General features: G+C 39.8%; 1 protein-coding gene across 2 annotated transcripts in view; it reads right to left on the bottom strand.

Annotated features, from left to right (window-relative positions):
* The window catches only part of man1a2 (mannosidase, alpha, class 1A, member 2), a 157,459-nt gene that overhangs the window by 114,688 nt on the left and 19,689 nt on the right, over positions 1–23,082 (bottom strand). For both annotated transcript variants that reach the window (XM_086220777.1, XM_086220778.1), the window contains exon 3: positions 17,527–17,788. In XM_086220777.1, the coding sequence (XP_086076903.1) occupies positions 17,527–17,788 (262 nt within the window). The remainder of the gene's footprint in view (positions 1–17,526; positions 17,789–23,082) is intronic.

Here is a 23,082-nt window from a genome sequence, read left to right as displayed (position 1 = left end):
GTATCTCTATGATACATTACTATTGTAACATCATTAATACTGCAGTCATTGTTAAGTTTAATTTCTATTTCAATGTTCCTCACTCTATGTATGCTATTAGGATCTGATGCATTACTGTAGCTATATTTGCACTTTTAAATTTAATGTTAAAAAATGAATGCTGTGAGTAAATATTTTCACTTGAAATTTCATTTGAGTTCTATTTTAAGTTTGTGGAATTTGCATAGTGGAATATTTGATGATGGTCAGGAATGTGTTTCACTGTTACTGGATACTTGGGTCACTGTTTATGTTAGCACACCATAAATGACTACATGCTGTCATGCTTCAGAATTATTGCAGAGAAAGAGATTTATAGGTAATCTAGCTTCTGGGTAACCACTCCTGAAATATCAAAGCATAGGATTTTTTTCTACCTTTAAAGCTCACTTGAACATGCTCTTTAATAAAGGTTAGTTTGTCTTTAAACATACAGCGCTCCACAGCTAAGAAATACATGATGGCATTAGGCAGACCATCCTATGACTTTATGATATAAAGACAAAGACATTATTATAATACAGTAAGTAAGTAAGAAGCATACATTGCTCATAAGTATTCACGCTCTTGAATGCTTTCCCATTATTCTGCTTTTAAAAATGTAATCATGATCAATCAAATTTGGCTTTTCTGATGTATATTTAGAAAGAACAGTTGTATGTAGACTCTCTCTCATCTCAGCTGCTGAAACTTCTAAATTCTATAGAGTAATCATAGTTGTCTAGGCTGGCCGTACTCATGGGTTTCCTTCTTGCACCGTCACTCAGTTTGTGTTAATGGCCTGCTCTAAGCAGATTTACTAATGCCATATTCCTTAAATTTATTAAAAATGAATTTTACTCAACTTCAGGTAATTTTCAGTGACAAGGATTTTGTTTTTTTTTTGGTATCAATCCCCTGAGTTATATTTCTCAATAACCTTTTGTATTCTTTTGTCTTTGTGGTGTAATTGTGGCCCAGAATACTGATGAACCTGTTACTGGACCCTCCTGGTGCAGGTGTCTTTGGACAACAATCACTTGAGACACATTTTCTGCACTCAGATGATCTCCATTTCACTAATTAGCAGACTACTAGCACCAACTCGCTGGACCACTATTGACTTAGGTCACTTTAAAGGGGTTGAATATTTATACAATAAATTATTTTACATTATGTATTTTTAATTAATTAAAGAGGATGTATTGCCAAATCTTACTGACTGTGATTCAATTTTAAAAAGCAATGACAGGGGAGAACATTCAAGGGGTGGATACTTCTTATAGGCACTGTACACTCATATGTCAATCTATCTATACACACGCAGATATTTAGTACTTAAAAATAGGATATGAAAGAAAAACAATGACATTTTATTTCCTGTCATCTTGCCAGCTGATCAGGCAGACAGAGGATGGCCCAGGCCTCTTCAAGTCTTTTGATGCATATTTTAATAGTGGACAAAAAAGAAACACAGCTCAGGATACATGTAATTCTGTGTCTTAGCTACCAGGATTATCTTGTCTTCTGGCAGGTACACTGTAACACTCTCTTTAACCTGAGCTATAATTGGAGAAGTGTATCATGACTGTACTTCAACAGAGTCTGTAAGGATGAAATGTGTTGACCAACCTGGAAGTTAGAATTGTCATGGTTTCCCTTTACCAAAAGCCAATGGGTGTTTTACCCTGGATTTTGAACTATTATTGAAAATAAGCTTTATGGCAAACAAAAGTTTATGAAACTAAATTTTAATTTGGCAAGATAATCTTTTCAGATAAATCATTTTTATGCTTTTGAAGAGTAAACGCTATCATCTGAATTACAAATCAAATGTTATGCTATGAATGAACTACCCTGTGGACCATGACTTCAATGACATCACAACTAGCATCACACTTCACACAATGTCTGTATTCTAATTTAGCCACTTGTTAGCTACAATTTTATAAGACTAGAAAGACTAAGAAAGATTTGAAATTCCAGATTGCAGCAGTTACCAATGTATTTTATGACACAGATGTTCTAATAAGTCTAATAATACCATCAGGACACTGTCAACACGCAACTCTAACAAGAACCAACCACGAATCTAAATCTTTTATTCTCTGACACTGGTTACCGAACTCAGACAATAGTCATTTGAAATAAGATTTTTAATGGAAGTTCATTTACATCAGGGGTCTCAAACTGGTCCAGTAAAGGGCTGTGTGCCTGCAGGTTTTCATTCCAACCCAGCAAAAGCAACACCTGATCCAACAAATGAGCTGTGTGAACACAGCTTAATTGATTTAAGTAGAATCAGGTGTTGCTTTTGCTCGGTTGAAATGAAAACCTGCAGCCACACAGCCCTTTACTGGACCAGTTTGAGACCCCTGATTTACATGATGAAACATCTAACATTAACTATTATCTAAAATAGTTGAATAGTGAATATAATAGTGAATATATGAAGGTGTCTATGTGTACAGTAGGCCTGCAGCTATCGATTCTTTAAGTAATCAAGTAATCGATCAGTTATTCTGGCGATTAATCGAGTAATCAGATAAGAAGTATTGCGCATTCTGCAATTTTTTCGTGAACGTTACTCTGCTTTATTTAAGAGCAATGGTACTATACAAAAGAGAAAAAAAGACAAGTCCCAAAATTGACAAGTATGAAATGCTAATGTAAAAGTACTACGTAAAGTAACTTTACTTTGACTATACTTTCACCGTTTTTACTTTACTTTTTACTGAAGTACAAACGAGGTTGCTTGTCTGTATTTAGTAATCAAAAACACCAATAAGACAGCCATTTAAGTACAACAAAAGCAATAAAAATGTTGATTTTTCAAAAAAAGGAAATAAATACATGCAAGATTTTTTATTGCAATTAGGTATTTTTACATTGTAGTTTTAATGCTTTTACTTAAGTAAAGGATCTGAGTACTTTTTCCATCACAACAGATCAGGGTTTCCGTGGCTCAGTCAATAGTGTTTTACTTACGCCAGCCTGCCACATTAAAAAACCGGAACCACAAAATGATTTTGTATTTTTGGAAATGCGCACCTTTCTCGGTCTGTCCAGAAGGTAACTCTTTATTTGCACAACTCTCATGCGATTTATGTCCGTTATATCTACTGAAATAATCATACACACAATCTTTCGCAGGTTCAGGGTTCCCTTCTGCACACAACCATCTCTGTCTTTGTCAAACTAATGACAGCAGACTGTCTGTTAACAGCCATTGTTGCACTCTGCAGTGTTTCACACACAGATTTTACTTGTACAGAAAATCAGGTTTTGTTCATTTTAATTTTTTAATCAGTCTGAGAGGACGACAGCATCTGCGATTGATTAGTGACCAGTCTGTCCTCCTATTCTCCCTCAACTGTTCGCTCTGCTCTGGGCAGGTCTGACAGTTTCCTTCTGTATATCTGTCTTCCTCCATTATCTGTCCCTGTGTCTGCCCCACTCTCCTGTTCTCTTTCCCCCCAACCGGTCAAAGCAGAAGGCCGTCCACATTGAGCCTGGATCTGCTCGACGTTCTTGTCTGTTAAAAGGAAGGTTTTTGTTGTCACTGTTGCAGGATGTGCCCCATACCCCTGACAATATTTCAACAAACATGTGCCAAATGTGGTCATTTTTGTCCAATAATTCCTTCAAGATGTCACAATGGAATAAAACCTTTTATTTAACATTATTGGCCAAATGCTAATGCAAAAAAAGACATCTTTCCAGAAGAGTATAAATAGTGGGAAAGTGTTCAGGTCATTGTCAAAGTAGAAGGAGCTCAGTGAGGACCTACGTCAGCGTCTTGTTCATACCCACAGTGAAGGAAAGGGTTACAAGGCCATTTCCAAGCAGTATGGTGTCCCTGTCTCAACCGTCCAGAGCATCATCAACGAGCACAAGAGGTTCAACACTGTCAAAAACCTCAGTGGGCGTGGCCGAAAGCATAAGGTGTCCCCCAAACTTGCCAGGAAAATCTGCCGAGAGAGAAACACCAACCCACGGACCACAACCAAGCAGCAAAGATTTCATGGACTTCTTGAACGACAAAATTGTCCTTATTAGAGAGAAAATTCACCTCCTCCTGCCATCAGCTGACAACATGGCACCTATAGCCTCAGAAGCCTTAAAGGCTGCTGGAGGACCAGACATACACTTTGACAGTTTTTCTACCGTTAGCCTTGATGAGCTCAGTTCAATCATTTCCACCTCTAAACCATCCACCTGTCTTCTAGACCCCATCCCAACCAAGCTACTTAAGGACTCTCTACACCTCGTTAGCACCTCCCTCTTAGATATGATCAATGTGTCGCTGTTATCTGGTTACTTCCCACAGTCCTTTAAAGTGGCAGTAGACCCCTTCTCAAAAAAGCAACCCTGGATCCAGAGGTTTTGGCCAACTGCAGACCAATATCAAATCTTCCTTTTCTCTCCAAAATTCTGGACAAAGCAGTTGCTAAACAGCTGTGTGACTTTCTCCACAGCAACACCTTATTAGAGGATTTCCAGTCAGGGTTCAGGATTCATCATAGCACAGAAAAAGCACGAGTCAGAGTTACCAATGACCTCCTACTAGCATCAGATGAGGGACTGGTCTCTGTGCTGGTCTTATTAGATCTTAGTGCAGCTTTTGATACCATTGATCACCATATCCTTCTACAGAGACTGGAACATGTCATTGGCATTAAAGGAACTGCACTTAACTGGTTCAGGTCATATTTACTAGGTCGATCTCAATTTGTACTAACTAATGATAAACCCTCGGAAACCACTGCAGTCACTTATGGTGTTCCACAAGGCTCTGTGCTTGGACCAGTCCTCTTCACCCTTTATCTGCTTCCTCTAGGTCACATTATTAGGAAACACTCAATTAGTTTTCACTGTTATGCTGACGTCACACAGCTGTACTTATCAATGCATCCACCTGAAATAAATCAGCTGACTAAACTGGAGGCCTGTCTAAAGGAGATAAAAACTTGGATGACCCCTTATTTCCTTTCATTAAACTCCAATAAAACCGAAGTCATTGTCCTGGGCCAAAAACATCTTAGAGACACCCTATCTGGCCCCCGACCGTAAGGAACCTAGGAGTTCTCTTTGATCAGGATCTGTCCTTTAATGCCCACATTAAGCAAGTTTCTAGGACTGCTTTCTTTCATTTACGAAACATTGCTAAGATCAGACACATCCTGTCTCAAAAGGATGCAGAAAAACTAGTCCATGCCTTTGTCACTTCCAGGCTGGATTACTGCAATTCCCTCCTATCAGGCTGCACCAGTAGGTCCCTAAAGACTCTCCAGCTGGTCCAAAATGCTGCTACTCGCGTGTTGACGAGAACTGGTAGAAGAGACCATGTCTCTCCTGTACTGGCCTCTCTGCATTGGCTCCCGACCAAATTCAGAACAGAATTCAAAATTCTCCTTCTAACATACAAAGTCCTCAAAAGTCAGGCCCCTTCATATTTGACAGAGCTCATAGTCCCCTATTATCGAGCTTGAACCCTTCACTCCCAGGATGCGGGGTTGCTGGTGGTTCCTGGAGTTTCTAAAAGTAGAATGGGAACCAGAGCCTTCAGCTATCAGGCTCCCCTCCTGTGGAACCGTCTCCCAGTTTCGGTCCGGGATGCAGGCACCCTCTCGACCTTTAAGAGCAGACTTAAGACCTTCCTTTTTGATCAGGCTTATAGTTGGGCAGCTTAGGCTGGCCCTTAGATATCCTGCTATAGGCTTAGACTGCCGGGGATCTCCCATGGTGCACTGGGCTTCTCTCTACTCCTCTCTGCCCTCCTATATTTGTCATACATAAATCATACTCATACATATTACTAACTCATCTTCTTCTCCGGAGCCTTCGGGCTCCCCTCATCCCAGATCCCGGGTGCTGCTGGAGGAGGCTGCAGACCTAAAGAAGCTCAAGCTGCCACCCGTAGCTCCACCTGCTCACGTCCCCGTCTGTCCATCAGTCTCTTCCCTTTCTCTCTCTCTTTATCTCTGTCCCACTCTTTCCTTCTGCATATCTGTCTTCCTCCATTATTTGTCTTTGTCTCTGCCCCGCTCTCCTGCTCTCTTTCCCCCCAACCGGTCAAAGCAGAAGGCCGTCCCCATTGAGCCTGGGTCTGCTCAACGTTCCTGCCTGTTAAAAGGAAGGTTTTCGTCGCTGCTGTTGCAGGATGTGCTTGCTCATGGAGAATTGTTGGGTGTAAATTCATTGAGGGAGCATGGTACTAGACCTGCTCTACCTGTAAAGTGTCATGAGATAACTTTTGTTGTGATTTGGCGCTATACAAATAAAATTGACTTGACTACACATATACACACACACACACACACACACATATACACACTTCTGCTTTTGTGTGCATTTTTTTTCCAGATGCTGTCCTAATGATCCAACAATGATAGGTACTATTTTTGCTATTCCATTGCTCATTTGAGATCAAAGCTTCCTTATACAGTAGGAAAAAGCCTCTGATTGGTCAAGTCAGGAACAAATTCTCTGCTTAGTTGACAGACTCAAACTAAGGCATTATGGGGATTGCAAGTAGACCACTAAGCCATGTAAACTGTTTGCAATCGGAGAATGGATAAATAAGCACAGAGGACATTCAGTATAGCATTTAGCATGATGGATCTATTCTATCCAATCTCCAAAAAGACAGTACACTTTGATACTGGATTCCATGTCAGGAATCGCATCCCAGGCAAAAAAAAATAATTTAATAACTTGAGAGAAACAGAACTGAAAATGGATAGAAAGGACATACAAGACCAAGAGATGGAGGCGAGGTTACTCTGCAATCATTGCAGACACTCCACATCTCTGGTGAAAATCTTCATCTCCTCTTTACGGAGCAATTCATCTGGATAGCAGTGTCATTTAGATCCCCATTAAAGAAGCCTACTTTCCATCAAATCAATTCATCTGGGCTTTGGCAGCCATAATTCATTGATTCACCGGTGAAATTTGTCGAAAACCAGCCACCAATCTACAGTATAATCATTTTCTTTGCACTAAACAGTCATAAATGAGTGACTGGTGAGCCAAGTTGGCAATCATTTCAAGGCTCTAAGACTTTTATCTGGAAGGTAACGATTTTCTTTTCAAATCTGCTCAGTTTCTGCACCAAAATAAGCAGTAACCATCTTTAAATCAAAGGTTGTCTATTTCATCCCAGTCGAACAAATCATTAATACTGTTTGAGTTTCTGAAGATGGTGCTCCTGTTAAAGTTTGGGATGTAGCTGCTCAAACTGACTACACAAGATGAAAGACTAGTGGTCTAAATCAACTGGAGAACAAAGTTAAAACATTGAAAAAAAATCATAATTTTTTTTTTTTTTTTACATCAAGATTTTTACATTGATAAGAAATTAATAAGAAGCAACAACAGTGTAAATACACTAATCCTGACATGAAAATATTGAGTTACGTTTAGGACGAATGAAGAAAACGGACAGCCAATAATCAGTCCTCCCTCTGCGGCTGATTAACAGCCCTCTCAAGAAATTGGCACAGTTAAAATTCAATTTAATAAGTTACTTACATGTATAGCTTTTGTTAAGCTTATTCACAAAAATACATTAAATGGTAGAAAATGTCACACCTTTATACGTTTATGCTCATTGAATAGGTGGTTGCATAAATTGTAATAATTGTCCAATATGAGGAGACTCGGAGGCTTCATGAGAAAATGGGGAAACTATCTTGTAAGCTTTGATACTTATTAAGTGAACTACAAAAATCCCTCCCAGCGCAGTGATCTTGCCTTTAAAATAAAAGTGGAAATGCTTTATTACTATGATCATTGAGAGTATTTTACTGAAGCATTCTGCAGTCACGTGATGTTTTTTCAAGCTGGTTGTTAATAGCCAACTTTGGTGCGGTGGCACTACTGACTTGGCATGTTCTCACCAAGTCTGGGTTGGTTTCCCTCATGCTTCCCCTTCCCCCACCATCAATAGACATGTACAGCAGGTAAAACAAGTAATGAACATGTTTCTAACAACCCATGGAACCCACACATGCAAAGAAATCAAACCTGAGATGTCCATAAATTAAGTTATGTGTAATAAAATTGAATGACACAGGGAAAATGTATTAAATATTATTCAGTAATTAGAAAGCAATCCTGCCCCTCGTCAGTATAAATGAATATCAGCTGGTTCAGTTCTAACTGATGGCCTATAAAAGGTGCGTCATTGTTAAGGTGTCACACAAGAAACATCTCATAAAGGGTAAAGGCAAAGAGCACTCTCAAGACCTTTGCAACCTTATTGTTGTAAAACATAGTGATGGCATTGTTTACAGAAGGATTTCTAAACGTCTTACTGTTCCAGTGAGCACTCTCCCAAACACTGTTGGGGTCATAATCCAGAAGTGGAAACAACATCATTTCACCATAAACCAGCAGTAACCAGGTGGTTCTTTGCAAGATTTCTGACAGAGGAGCTAAAAAATAATCAGAAGAGTTGTCCAAGAGCCAAGGAAAGCTGTGGAGAGCTTCAGAAAACCTGGAATTAGCAGGTACAATTGTTTCAAGGGAAACAATACGTCACGCATTCAACAGCCATGGCCTGTATGTTTAAAGTTTGCAGCACAACATATAGACCAACCTGTGAAATACTGGGAGAATTTAGTCTAGTCAGATGAGACCAAAATTGAACTCTTTGGATGTCACAATACACACCATGGTCTGAGGTCAAATGGTACCGCACATCACCCCAAAAACACCATACCAATAGTGAAATTTGGAGGTGGGAACATCATGATGTGGGGCTGTTTTTCAGCATACAGCCCTGGCAAACTTCACAAGATTGAAGGAAGAATGAATGGGAAAATGTACGAAGACATTCTTGATAAAAACCTGCTGCCATCTATCAGGATGATGAAGATTAAATGAGGGTGGACATTTCAGCAAGACAATGATCCCAAATAGAGCCAAGGAAACACTCACTTGGTTTCAAAGAAGAAAATAAAGCTGCTAGAATGGCTCAGATAATCACCCAATTTGAAATCAACAGAAAATCTATGGAAATAACTGAAAGATCAGCGTTTATAGAAGAGGCCGATGGAATCTTTCGGATTTGAAGACTGTCTGTGGGAAAGAATGGGCCAAAATCACACCTGAACAATGCGTCTAACTTGTTTCTCCATACAGGAGGTGTCTTGAAGCTGTTATTACCAACAACGGTTTTTGAAGGAAGTATTATGTAAATCTAAGTAAATGTGTTCAATACTTTTCCCCTTTCATTCCATTTTATTTTACGCAACTTAATTCATAGACATCTAAGGTTAGTTTTCTTTGCATGTGTGGGTTGTTACCAACATCTGGTATAAATTTCATGTCAATAGCATTTTTAGAAATATAGGTATTGAGAAAAATGGTGACTTGTTCAATACTTATTTCACCCGCTGTATGTGAGCTCATGCACTCTTGTCAGTGCTCCTGACCATGGTCCCGGCAGAAGATCTGGAGTTAGTCCCCTAGCATTGAATGCGGCCATTCACTGATCCATACAGGTTGAGTTGACGCACATTTTGCTGTACAATGTACATGTGACAGAAGACTTACTCTTTTCTTGCAGTTCTCTGTGCTGACATTTGTATTTTGATCGTGCTCTGTGCTGTATATTACCCTTACGTAATCAGCCCTCTTCTGTTTTTATCAACATCTCCTCTACTTTTGAACAGAATAACCTGGTCCTCCCCCTTACCACTCGTGTGCTTTTTTGCACATGTTGCTCCATTAAAGAACACATGAATCAAACAGGATTGAGAATTTTAAGGGTTTAGGTAACAGAATAATTAATGTTGACATGTAAGATATTAATGCCCATTTTTAAGCCAGCTAACTTGCAGGTAATTGCCTCCTACATGTTGACTACAAAAAAAAAAAACTTATGAAGGAGACAGGTTTTTCCCTTCTTCCTCGTCCAAGAAACTATTACACTTCACCTTGCCATATTTGATAGTTGACACTGTATAGGCTTAATCAATATTCCTAATTTAAAATGCCTTTTCATTACTTTCCTTTTACTTTCTTTGTAAATACGGTGTATCAAATTTTAAATGAGACTCTTGAAAGAAAGTCTGATACATTGCAGTTCGCTACCACCAAGCGTTTTTAGTAGGAGTTGAAAAATAGATTTCCCATCTCAAATAATTCATGCAATTACTTGAGTTCCAGTAATTGCATGAATTACTTGAGCTGAACAAAAAACTTTACTTTTACTTTTGCCCATCCCGAGTTCATACTTGTGCCAATGCCTAGTTCATTCAGCTAAGGAATGCGGAAAAATGTTTATGCAAGGCATGTACATACTGTTGTTTTTAGTAAATGCATGCAGCAAGTTCTACAAGATTCACTGCCCAATGTTTATTGTCCAATGTTGTGATTCTGTGAGTGTTTTCTGTGCTGCAGAAACTATAGGGCCCAATAGTCCAATTGTATAATAGTAAGGTGTTTCATATTATAGGCAATCATAAAAAGAGGAGCATGCAATGTTCTTCCCCTTACAGTAAATAGTTTCTAAATAGCATTTCTCTCTGAATGGTCATTATAAAGGGAACACAGGGGGCATTTGGAGACAAAGGTGGCTATGGAGTGAATAGACCAGCTCCCATGAGTGAGTGCTCCTCTTCCAAGTGGTGTTTCAGGAGAAATGATATGAGGTTATTCTGCAGGAAAACTTGAAGAGGGAGGGAGTTTAACAGCAGGAGACGACAGTGGAAAACAGGCTGAGATTGGCTAGGTGTCTACAGAGCAGGACCAAACTGCACCATCTGCATTCTACCCAGGCACTGTTTGTCTGGCTCACAGTTGCCTTCAAGGGCTGGCGCCAAGACCAACAGCATGCGATACAAATATATTAAGACATGAAATACCATCAAAAGAAAATTGTGACTATTTAACTGAACTAGTTTCAATCATGGCTCTAATTACACGTAATTCATGTATTCAGAAAGCGGCTACCTACCCCTGAAAAAAAGTTTTATGGAGTTTGCCATGAAGGTTATTGAAAGAATTAAAGTTAGAATTCTTCCCCTTAACAAGGAACATAATACGTGTTCAAATTCAAACTTAAATATACACCTCAACTGATAAACTGCAGCTGGATGTGGCCGATAAAAAGCAGGTACAGAGGAGAAGATGCGATACACTTGCCTTACATTAAAGCCACACAACAACAACAATAAAACATAATGGAAAGGTGGGGCAATGAACATAAAAATTAGCCAAAATCTCTAAAGAATATAACACAGTAAACACAGAGATTTCAGTAGCTGTTATAGCTCAGAGAAAAAAGGAAACATACACAAATTATGTAAAAGTCCACGTAAAAAAACTCCATGTAAAAGCTATTATATTTTAGCAGTCCCCCTCTTTGAATTTAGAAGCAAGCAATTAGAATGAAAAGATACAGGATTTACTATAACATTTGAAAGTGTCACAACTGTTGTAGTGATGATTATTTTTTTTAAAAATTGGTATTACTTAATATGAGTGTATAAGAAAAATGAAGCAAAAAAGAAATAATGACAACCAATTTAGTGACAACAAGAATATCTAGATGGCTATTTCATTGACAAAATTTTACATAAAAATACCATGACTTTTCAAGGGACCCATAATATAATTTCCATTTTCAATCATAACCTTACAGTGCATGAACTACATCTTCAATGAATATCATGCATATTATATTTTACCAACACTGGTCCACCATTGAGCTTGGGTTCATTTAAAAAAAAAACATCTCATACGAATTTAATCTCTACTACTCTACTCTCTTGACCTAGATGTATTAGCCAACTATAGGCCAATATTCAACCTCCCCTACATCTCCAAGATCCTTGAGAAGGTTGTCCTGGAGCAGCAACATGAACATCTGCACAGCAACGAGCCCTTTGAAGCCTTCCAATCTGGATTCAGGGAACACCATAGCACTGAAACAGCACTGGTCAGAGTCTCTAATGATCTTCTTATAGCTTCAGACAGAGGTCTTGTCTCTGTGCTTGTCCTTTTGGACCTCAGTGCTGCATTTGACACCATCGACCACAGCATCCTGCTACAGAGACTAGACCATGACATTGGGATTAAAGGAACTGCCCTAAAATGGTTTAAGTCCTACTTATCTGACAGGTTTCAGTTTGTTTATGTTAATAATGACCATTCTGAGTATAGCAGAGTTACATATGGTGTACCACAGGGTTCAGTTTTAGGACCGATTCTCTTCACTCTTTACATGCTCCCATTAGGTGACATAATCCGGAAGCACTCGATCAACTTCCACTGTTATGCAGATGACACACAACTTTACTGGTCGATGGAGCCAGACGACACAAGCCAGCTTACTCATTTGCAAGACTGCCTGAAAGACATTAAATCCTGGATGTCCTCTAACTTCTTAATGCTCAATTCAGATAAAACTGAGGTAATCATTTTTGGACCTAAACACCACAGGGACACACTCTTGAATCGGATCTCTACTCGAGATGGCATCACCCTAACTCCGAGTACAAATGCAAGGAACCTTGGGGTCATTTTTGACCATGACCTTTCCTTTAGCTCCCACATAAAGCATGTGACTAGGACCGCCTTCTTCCATCTGCGAAGTATCGCTAAGATCAGGAATATCCTTTCCCAGAGTGATGCTGAAAAACTGGTGCATGCATTTATCACTTCTCGGCTGGACTACTGCAACTCTCTCCTGTCAGGATGTCCTAAATACTCCCTTAAGAGTCTCCAGCTGGTCCAGAACGCTGCAGCGAGGGTTTTGACGGGAGTTAAGAAGAGAGAACACATCTCTCCCACTTTAGCCTCTCTCCACTGGCTTCCTGTAGGATCTAGAATCGACTTCAAAGTCCTTCTGCTGACTTATAAGGCTCTCAATGATAAAGCTCCATCCTATTTGAAAGAGCTCATTAGTCCCTACTGTCCGACCAGAGCACTCCGCTCCCAGAATGCAGGTCTTTTAGTGATTCCCAGTATCAATAAAAACAGACTGGGAGGTAGAGCCTTTAGTTACCGGGCTCCTCTACTGTGGAACCAGCTCTCTCCATGGGTCAGAGAGGCAGACACTTTAACTACGTTTAAGTCCAGGCTTAAGACTTTCCTTTATGACAGAGCCTTCAATTAGGACTGGTTCAGGTAGCTCTGAACCATTGATAGCTATGCTGCTACAGGCTTAGACTGCTGGGGGACACATCAGGTTACATGGAGCCCTTCTCTCCTCTCCTCTCCTCTCCCCCTCTCTCCTCCCTGCACATTTTTGGAACTGTCACTACCACTACTTGTTGCACTTTGTAGTTTGGCCTTGGTGTCTCGCAGTCTCTCTGTCTCCACAGATCCACCAGAGCTCCATCTCTCTGCTCCAACCGCCGCCTGCATTGCCCCCCCCACTTTTTTTTTTTATCCCCTGCTGTTACACCGGCCTGTGCTCCCCTCCCATGAACCAGTCTGCCATCCAGTCCCCCATCAAGCTGGCTTGCTCTCCCTGCCTCCCCTACCAGAAGCTTCCTTCTTCAGCTGTTATTAACATTTCCGTGTTTCTCACATTCTGCATTGTAAACTGTTTTCTTGTCTGTAACATCAACTGCACGTCTGTCTGTCCTGGGTGAGGGATCCCTCCTCTGTTGCTCACCCTGAGGTTTCTCAGATTTTTCCCTGTTAAAAGGGTTTTCTATGGAGTTTTTCCTCAGTCGATGTGAGGGTCTAAGGGCAGAGGATGTTGTTATGATGCCATGTGAAGCCCTTTGAGACAAACTGTTTGTGAAAACGGGATATACAAATAAAATTGCCTTGCCTTGCCTTACTATGTTAAATGGAACCAACTCCTTTGCTAAATGTCTTGTAACAGTCGTTATGCACTCAACCCATCTTGTGCTGACATGCTTGTATTTTTACACCTTTGCAAAAGCTGCCATTAAAAAAGACTGGCCAGGTGCATTAGCTTGATGCAATTTAGCAGTCTCTGAGGTCTGGTGAGTCCACAGCACTAACGTGCTTCATATCAAACCTGACTCTAAATGCCAGATCATATAAATGTAACATTGAAAAAAACAGTCCCCAATAATCATTACTTAACAAAGCAGTTTTGAAAAGCAAAGATTCACCTGCCTGTCGGTTGGTAATAATGGTCCCTGGTTACCTGCACCACTTATAGACTCTGACCACTTCCATTGTGGCTTCTTTAATTGCATTTAGTGCTGTGCGATGTTACAATATATATCTTAGTGCGACATAGAAATATCTACCGTACAATATAATCCTCTATTGTTTATATCGTAATGTTAACAAGTGGGATGTAGTTAGCTCAGCAAATGTATTTGGAGCAATGCTACTGCTTTGTGGTAGCATTTTTACATCACCTGCAAGAGCTCATCTACGGCACGACTAACATTTTTCTTTATACATCCAAGCGTGTGAGAGCCGGCCGGAGGATGGACTTAAGTATCGTAGCAAAAATGGACAGCACAATGGAAGCTGAACCAACAGAACCCAAAGAGGAATTGGTGCCAAAAAGAGGGAACAGGAACTCCATTGTTTGTCTCAAGCCTGAAGGAGTTGACCTGCTTGTCTTCACATCTCTCAACCTCTGAAACATGTGAAACAAAACGTTTTTAAAAAAGTTATTTTCAAGGGTTTGATGCTAAGTTATTTTATTTTGAGGTTTAATTTCATGTCAGAACAAGCTGAATAACTTGTGTTCCTAAAACTCTACCTCTAAAACACTTTATTTAATAGCACTTCAGTGTTGTTTTTGGCATGCACTTTAGATTTTGTTTTAGTCTTCGTCTTTTGGACTAAATGCTTCTTAGTTTTAGTCACATTTTAGTCATTTCTATCCTTGATAGTTTTAGTCTAGTTTTAGTCGACGAAAACTCAAAAGTTTTAGTCAAATATCAAAGATACCCACAAATAAAAGATATGTGTGTATGTACTTAATAGGCCAATACAGGTATTAGAATGAAGCACACTGAAACTGATCTAACTTTCAAAGGTGAGTTTTTTTCCCCTCTTTTTCTTTCTCTACCTTTTACTTTTATTATTTTGTTGCAGATGCAGACAACACACTGGCACACAATATGAGTATTGTATCACAATAAAATAGGATTAAACAAAAAATAAAAGCACACTTGACTTCCATATGAATGACCATATGTCCTACATATTGGCTTTAGCTGCTATTATTGGTTAAAGCATCCACGTGTGTTGCTTACGATAGGGAACAGCAACAGGTCTGAAGACTACCGTGTTTCCCAGTCCCACAAACATGGGTCAAAGCATTTCACCTGCCACCCGTCCACAAATGGACAGGGGTTTTATTCATTACATGCTAAATTAATAGAAGGGCTGGTTTAAACGAGCCAACGTTAGCGGGGCCCCTGGCAGCCCCATTCATTCTAGCTTTAGCATGGAGCACTAGGAAGCGCTCTCTGCACCACGGGGGAGGTGTAACCACCACCACCACCACCAAACGTAAGGCTTAATACAAAAAAGAAAATGCATCACAGGCCGAGCCTAACATAGACTAAAGCTATGCTTTAATCATCCCTCTTTTCACGAGCACCCGACACCGCTGCTGCTGCCACGATGTGTGTCTCGTCCGCTGCAGACAGGCCCAGACTTGTCTATGTGTGTGCATGTGTGTGCGCGCGCGAGAGAGGCTTTTAGTGCGTGTGTACTGATGATGAGGGCGTGACCATTAGGACCAACAGCTACAGCTGGCTCCATTCTGATGTTTGAGCTCTTGATTGACATTGCACGCATGTTATACTTGGCGGGAAAAAAACATGTTTTGAAACTTTGATCGTCCACCCACTAACAATTTAGTCTCGTCTCAATCTCGTCAGAAGAAAACATATACAGTGTTGTCACATTTTAGTCTTTACAGGGCAATGGTGACGTTTGTCTTAGTCTCATTTTCGGCATGGAAAAAAGTGGTCTGACATCATCATTTTCGTTTTCGTCCAGCGTGACGAAAACAACACTGTAGCACTTCCACTTGATCAATGGTAGGCATATTTGAATGTTACAAGCACTTTATGCCGTTTCTGTATTTTATTTCTTTGCACTTTCTAGTAACCAAACAAAAAGCAGTAACAAAAAGAGGGACTCTGGTACTAAAAAGACTTTTTATTGTTTTTAATTGTCTTTTCCTTTTATATATAGAATATGTGTATTATAAATTAAAGGAGAAAAGATACCAGAAATTGGCATTCATTTCATGTGTGTATATAAATAATTTTGAGAAACAAATACTATATCAGGATATAAAATTACCTATATTGGAATATACATTTTTGGCCATATCGCACAGCACTACTTGAATTGTATATTTTTTTTATTTATATTACGATGTTTTGTTTTGGGTTTTTTTTTTTTGCCACTAACTCAGCTTCTCCACCATGTTTGTAACTGACATAACTCTTATAACCTTGCATGATTGGATTGTTATTAGCAATTTCTATTTAACAGGACTGGATGATAAGAGAGATGATAGAGAATATTGCCCAGCCCCACAATGTCATCCCTTGGACCTAGGGCTGGGCGATATCAAGATATATATCGACTGGACGATAGAAAATGTCTATTGTTTAATGTTAAACTTTATTGTTTATATCGCGGTATCGCAAAACAGGCTTTACGGCAGTATTTTACATCATAGACGCGCCTTACGGCAAGCCCAGGCATGCGGCTCAAACATACATAGCCATGGAGGAAGACGATGGGCGCCACACAGAAGAACATGTTATCAATTCTCAATCTAAACAACGACAAGATGACTAATAATCAGCGCAAACCGACGAGCTTGTACCTAAAAGAGGGGGAACTTCTGTTATATGGCGGTGGTTTGGATATAAAAAGACCGACAAGGATCAGACTACTGCACTTTGTAAAGTATGCCGCTGCCCGATCCAACAACAGACTCGAACACGAGTAACTTTTTTATCACCTGAAAAAGAATCATGAAAAAGAATACAGAGACAGTCAACGAGAAAAAGCAGCAAAAGCTGGGCCAAGTGACGTTGACGTTAAGAAGAAACTCCAGACGCAGACATTGCAACAGGCTTTTACCCGCGGCACACCATATAGCCATACCTCCCACAGATGGAAGGAAATAACCATGGCTGTTAGGGTTAGCACATCTGTAAAGATATGATTCCAATCTATACTGTCGAGAAACGGGGGTTTCTTGAGTTCGTGCAAACACTCGACCCTAGATATGAAATGCCCAGCCGAAAACACATCAGTAGCATTGTGTTACCTGCTTTATATGATGAGTGCCAGGCAGAAGTGGAGGAAGAAATAAAAAATAAAATAAACTGTTCATTCATTGCATTTACCAAAAATGTGCTATATCGTGATGTATATCGTATCAGGATATAAAATGAGCTATATCGGGATATAAAATTTTGGTCATATCGACCAGCCCTACTTGGACCTGCCAGCAGCACACAAACTGATGAGATTAATATTTAAAAATATATAAAAATCTTCCAGTCATCTTACCTCTCGAATCTTGTCCCGTTTCTCTTTGACATCTGGCTCTAGTGGCTCACCATCATTGACACCCACTACATTGGGCATAGGAACAGGTGGCAAGGGTTTTGGCCCCACATCCTTCTTTTTCAGGTCTTCCACCACTTTGTTTTTCTCTGTCTGGATTTCTGCTTGCAGCTCCTCACGTGACTTTCGCAGCTTCTCCTTTGCCTCCTGCAGTGCTCGCTCATGGTCTGCCCGAATCTTGTCTCGCAGGCTCTCTTCCTCCTCCCTGTATGCGGCAGGAAAAGAGACAAACATTTTTTTAATTTAGTTTAGTTTTTATTCTTTTATTCTTTCCAAACTGGCCTCCAGAAAATGGCTGCCTCTATTCCTGTAGTTCAGGTTGTTGTTGTTGTTTTTTAAGGCTGACACAAAAAGGGGATGTCGTTTGGGGTCCTTTTCAGTCTAAAATTAATTAAATATGATTTGAGAGCAAACATAGTATGACACTGCAGTAGAAATGAAACTAGTGCAAGTTTAATCCATGAATACAGCACACCTCTGTTCAATTTCCCAAGAAGTTGCTTACATTTTATTGCAAAAACTGTTTCATCATCTTATTAAATTGGAGAGAATTGAGGCTGCCTAATCTGATGCTCCTGTGTTTAAACAGCTTTAGCAATATACTCCACCAGGAAACCAGATTACAATGCACCCACACTAAGTCCAACAATTATGGGTAAGACAAAACCCTGGGAAACATTCCACTCAACGAACTACCCTGCAGCTACTTTAACACCAGGAAATGGGACAGCTGTAGAGGAACATGAGGCAGAAGCAATGCCATAGAAACAAGAGTGTATGCGGTTTCACATGTTGATGCAAACCTCAAGGTGCAGACATAAGTGTACTTCATGAGGATTGTGGGTCAGGAGTGAAAAATAAACACAGTGGGATACTGAGTTAAAAGATCATAATCACGAAGATGACACTCAAAAGATTTTCGCTGCCACTAAAGGATTCTAAATTACTTCAAAATTGTGTAGGCTTACACCAATTATAATCAAATGACCCAATGACAGCTCTTTTACATGTTCATGAGGAATTATAGAATTATATATGAACACATTTGCAAATATTTTGAGAAACAAATGACAACATTGTAAAAATTCAGGCTCATAATTATTCAATTATTTTGTTGACATTATTACATGTTTTACAGAGGGGATTTTGAATACCTCTGTAATCATTCTTTCAGCCACTAAAAATTCCATTATGTTTTTCCAGAATACATCAACAAGACCCCCAACCCTTACACGTATATTGGTTGGATTTTTTTTTGGATCCTCTGATAAGGTACATTTTCACAAGGGCTGGTGAGGTTTAGACACAACTAACTAATAAAAAAAAAGATCGCTTGGGTTCAAAAGAGCATGGTTTGACAAAAAGCAACACTAACCACTGTCAGCAAAAATTAATAGCCGTCTCCTGCTGCAGCTGCATGATATTCACTTCCCATCAGCATCCTTACAGGATCCAAAACAACCCTGAAGCAGCATTAAACAGTAGTGACTATGAAAACAGCTTTCTCTAATGATTGAGTCTCTTGTGCTTTATTTGTGAATTGAGTCATTACTATAGCCACTAGATGGCATCAGTTACTTGTACATGATTAAAGATCACTCAGAAACACGGTATGAATTTCAAAGGACTCCTGAATTAATCACTGCTTTTTCAACAAAAAATTTACAATAAAACAAGTATCAAGATGTCTGTATGTTAGAGGTGGTTAGGTTAAAGGGCTGAATATGTTATGGTAGCATATATGCTAACAATTATGAGAAACCTTGATAAAAAAAAGACTGTATGTAATCACATTGGGAATGTATGAGTCTATTTGTCTGTGATCATCACAACCCAAAGTGGAAGGAGCTGAAGGCCTGGTGTGATCTATGTGGACTCAGCTGCAGGCCTCTCCAAAGCAACTCAGATCTAGATCCAACCAATACAAGAGAGAAACTCTTTGTTTGTGTGTGTGTGTGTGTGTGTGTGTGTGTGTGTGTGTGTGTGTGTGTGTGTGTGTGTGTGTGTGTGTGTGTGAGGGAGAAAGAGAGTGAGTGAGTGTATGTGTGTGTGTGTATAAAGTGATCCTAAGGCTAAAAAAGGGGATTATCTCACACCAAAGATTTTTTAATTTTTCTGTTAGTCATTATTTCAGGCCATTTCCAGTCAATACACATTTATGATAATAATTTAATTATGAGAGGACATGAACAATTATTTTAGTAACAAAGCATGTTCTATGGCAAAAGTGGTAATAATAGTGAAACTGAACTGTCAGAAAAAAGCAGGGGTCACAAGTGTTAGCAGCCATAAGTGGTTTGTATTATCGTGGACAAAGCAAACCTACAGCTTGTTCAGCCCCTGGGTATCAACTTCCTTCTCCTCCTTGTGGTGTTTTTCAACTTAATGGCACTGCGTACTCTTGCTCCAGGTATAGAATTATCTCACTGAAACCCTTGCCCACTACCATAATAATTATCTGCATATCAGTACGGCAGTGATATGATGGCATGCAGGTACAAGCATTTGTTCCAGCACACTGCTAGCATTATTACATTTAACAATTTTTTCATGCATGTTTTTGTCTTCTTGAAAATAATAAAGGTCTCACTCTGCACCTTTTTTGCTTTTTTGTTAAAGCAGGATGCAAGATAGCAATGCTGGAAGCACTGTGTTTACACAAAGTAACCCATTGACCAACATGCATACCCAATCAAACTATTCCCTGGGACATTTGCCACACTAATGACTGAATTTATCTACAATTCGATGCAAAATAGAGAAGAAATTGGAATCAAACAACTAAGAAGAATGTGAGTTACCACTGAATCGCCATTGTTAGTTAGGGGTTCTCAATTCATCTTGAGTATCGGCAACAGGGTCAAGCAAAGTCGGATCCCTGCTTTATTGTTCTATGCTGGTGGTTAATTACTGCTCTCCTTTCTTCCAGCTAGGCTTGACTCACATTCTGCTGAATATGCCACAACATGAATATATTATACCATGCTCAGAAGCAATACTACATATTACATTAAGGTGGCAAAATTAACAATAAAGAGGGCTTTCACACATTTCACCAAAGATATAGGCAATGTACAGAAAGTATAGCTCGCCCATTTGCAAACAGGTGTGCATTGGAGACAAAATGATTTGGTCAATGCACCTATCATTGTTCATACTTGCCAAACAACAACTGGTGCAAACAAGAACACGTAACAGTGGCATGGCCAGACAAAGAAAAGTAGGTAGAGGAATGGCACAACAGAAGCAACAGAAACTCAATGACAGATAAAATGTGTAAGACATACAGGAAAATGACAGATGTTTTATACTAATTGTCCATCCATCCATCCATCCATCCATTTTCTACCACTTGTCTTGTACCAGCTGTCTTCGGCCGAGAGGCAGGGTTCACCCTGGATAGGTTGCCAGTCCATCACAGGGCCAACACATACAGACAGACAACCATTCACACTCACAGCCATGCCTACAGTCATTTTAGAGTATCAATCAGCCTAGTCCCCTCCTGCATGTCTTTGGGCTGTGGGAGGAAGCTGGAGTACCAGAGAGAACCCACACAGGCACAGGGAGAACATGCAAACTCCACACAGAATGATCCTGTGCTTGAGCCGGGGCTCACACCCGGAACCTTCTTGCTGTGAGGCGACAGTGCTAACCACTGCACCACCGTGCTGCCTGCTAATTGTCCACGCAATAAAATGTGCCTTAATTTCTATCATGTTATTATGGTGCTGAATGTGGGGCCAACAGAGAAAATAAGAGGCTTTCAAGTTATGTAACATCATCCTGGAACCAATTAATAAATATTTATGCAGTCAGTGTCCCTAACTTTAATTGATAAAAAGATATTTTGTTACACAAACTGACTGTACATAAATGTATTCATGCATCTGTAAAATAATTTCTCTCTCTTATTGTATCTGTTTAAATTATAATCTTTATATGCATGTAAGTGCAATCCATTATTTTATTCTGTGATACATGAGTTTGCATGCATATTTGTGAGGTTTCTATGTGCCAGTGAATGCCATTTTGCAATTTGTGCTGTGTCTCAATGTGTTCGTTTGTCTACCCTCTTGGGGTTCACGCCTCCTCTATATACCATCCTTCTCTGTGCCTCTGTGAGTTAAGACTGCCCTCAGCAACATGCATTTAAATGTGATATTTAGATAGAGCCGATGGCAGATGACTGGCTAATGTCTCTATGAGTATGTGTGTATAAGAACTGAGGGAGCGTGACAAAAGGAAATTAGTTTAAACAGTATTAGCTCTAATGGGTACTGAATCTGCTGCTATAGGAATGGCTATGTAGAGTCAGAAAGTCAGCAAATTGTAATGGAAACATAAGCACCATCAAAAAAAAAACACACAACTGTGCAGGTTTAATGAAAGCTAATTCCCTCCCATCGTCCTCTATCTACCACTGCACCCTCTCATCTCATTTCACTTTTCCCTTTGGTGGTGCCTTTTGGGTCTCATACAATGTTAAACATGTAATCAAAAGCACATCAACAGCTGCCTCACTCAGTTGCCGACAAAGATGAGTACTGGACGGTGCCATTGGACACCTAAGTAAGCACATGGTGCATTACCAAGTCTTTCAATGTATTTACCTCTGCTCAAGCCCAACAGCCCACGACCTCCAAATTTGAAGCAAGCCACAGGAAGCTCGGCCAAACTCTGATTAGTTGCTCTAGTCCTATCAGGCTCCCACTAATTTTTTACTCTTCTTCAATCAACTAGCCTTCTTGCCTGTCACTGCAATTTCATCTTCAGAGGCATCATGAAATCTGGTGATCAGCAAAGACTGGCACTTTGCATGGCAACTTAAGAGGAACAGCAGTTGTCAGACAGCCAGGTGGGGCATCGTAGAGAAGAGGATTTTTTTTTAAGTTGTTGAAACACAAGCCTCCAGAGGAAACTGCATTGGCTATATGCCATGTACCCCGAGCAACAAGCAGACACACACACACAAGCAGGTCATACGGATAGTCTTGATTACTTAGTTTGCTCATTTATGCAAAACAGCAGTCCCACTGGGAGCACTGTACTGAATGTAGCAGTACTCCAACTGGAGGGACATAATAAAAAATTAAGATATGTTTTCAGACTTGAGACCAGACACAAAGAAGAACTGATACAACATGCACGACAGGAATGTCCAATTCCTGCAGTTAGTTTTGCAAAGCTTCTCTCTTTATGGGCCTGTTACAGGCCAGTGACAGAATTCTGACCTGTGGATGTAAATGAAATCCTGTTTCAAATCTTGAATCCCTCTCAAGTCTCAACATGCAAGTCAGCAGAAAATATACTATATGCTAACCTGAACCTGGGGACAGTTGAGAGGATGCTAGAAACTCCAAGGTTAATGACAGAGAAGCCTCTTAGCCTCTTGCAATGCTACGATTGTTTATGTTAGCTCTGCACCTCCTGACAAGCACAAGACAGTAACAACTGTTACTTAATTTATATTATTCATATCATCTGTGATTGACAGCA

This window comes from Aulostomus chinensis, chromosome 12 (genome assembly GCF_037954235.1).
Source record: "Aulostomus chinensis isolate RoL2024-O1b breed Wild chromosome 12, RoL_Achi_v1.0, whole genome shotgun sequence".
Lineage (NCBI taxonomy): Eukaryota > Metazoa > Chordata > Actinopteri > Syngnathiformes > Aulostomidae > Aulostomus > Aulostomus chinensis.
The sequence above is the reverse complement of the archived record's forward strand: the minus strand, read 5'-3'. Positions and strand labels throughout refer to the sequence as shown.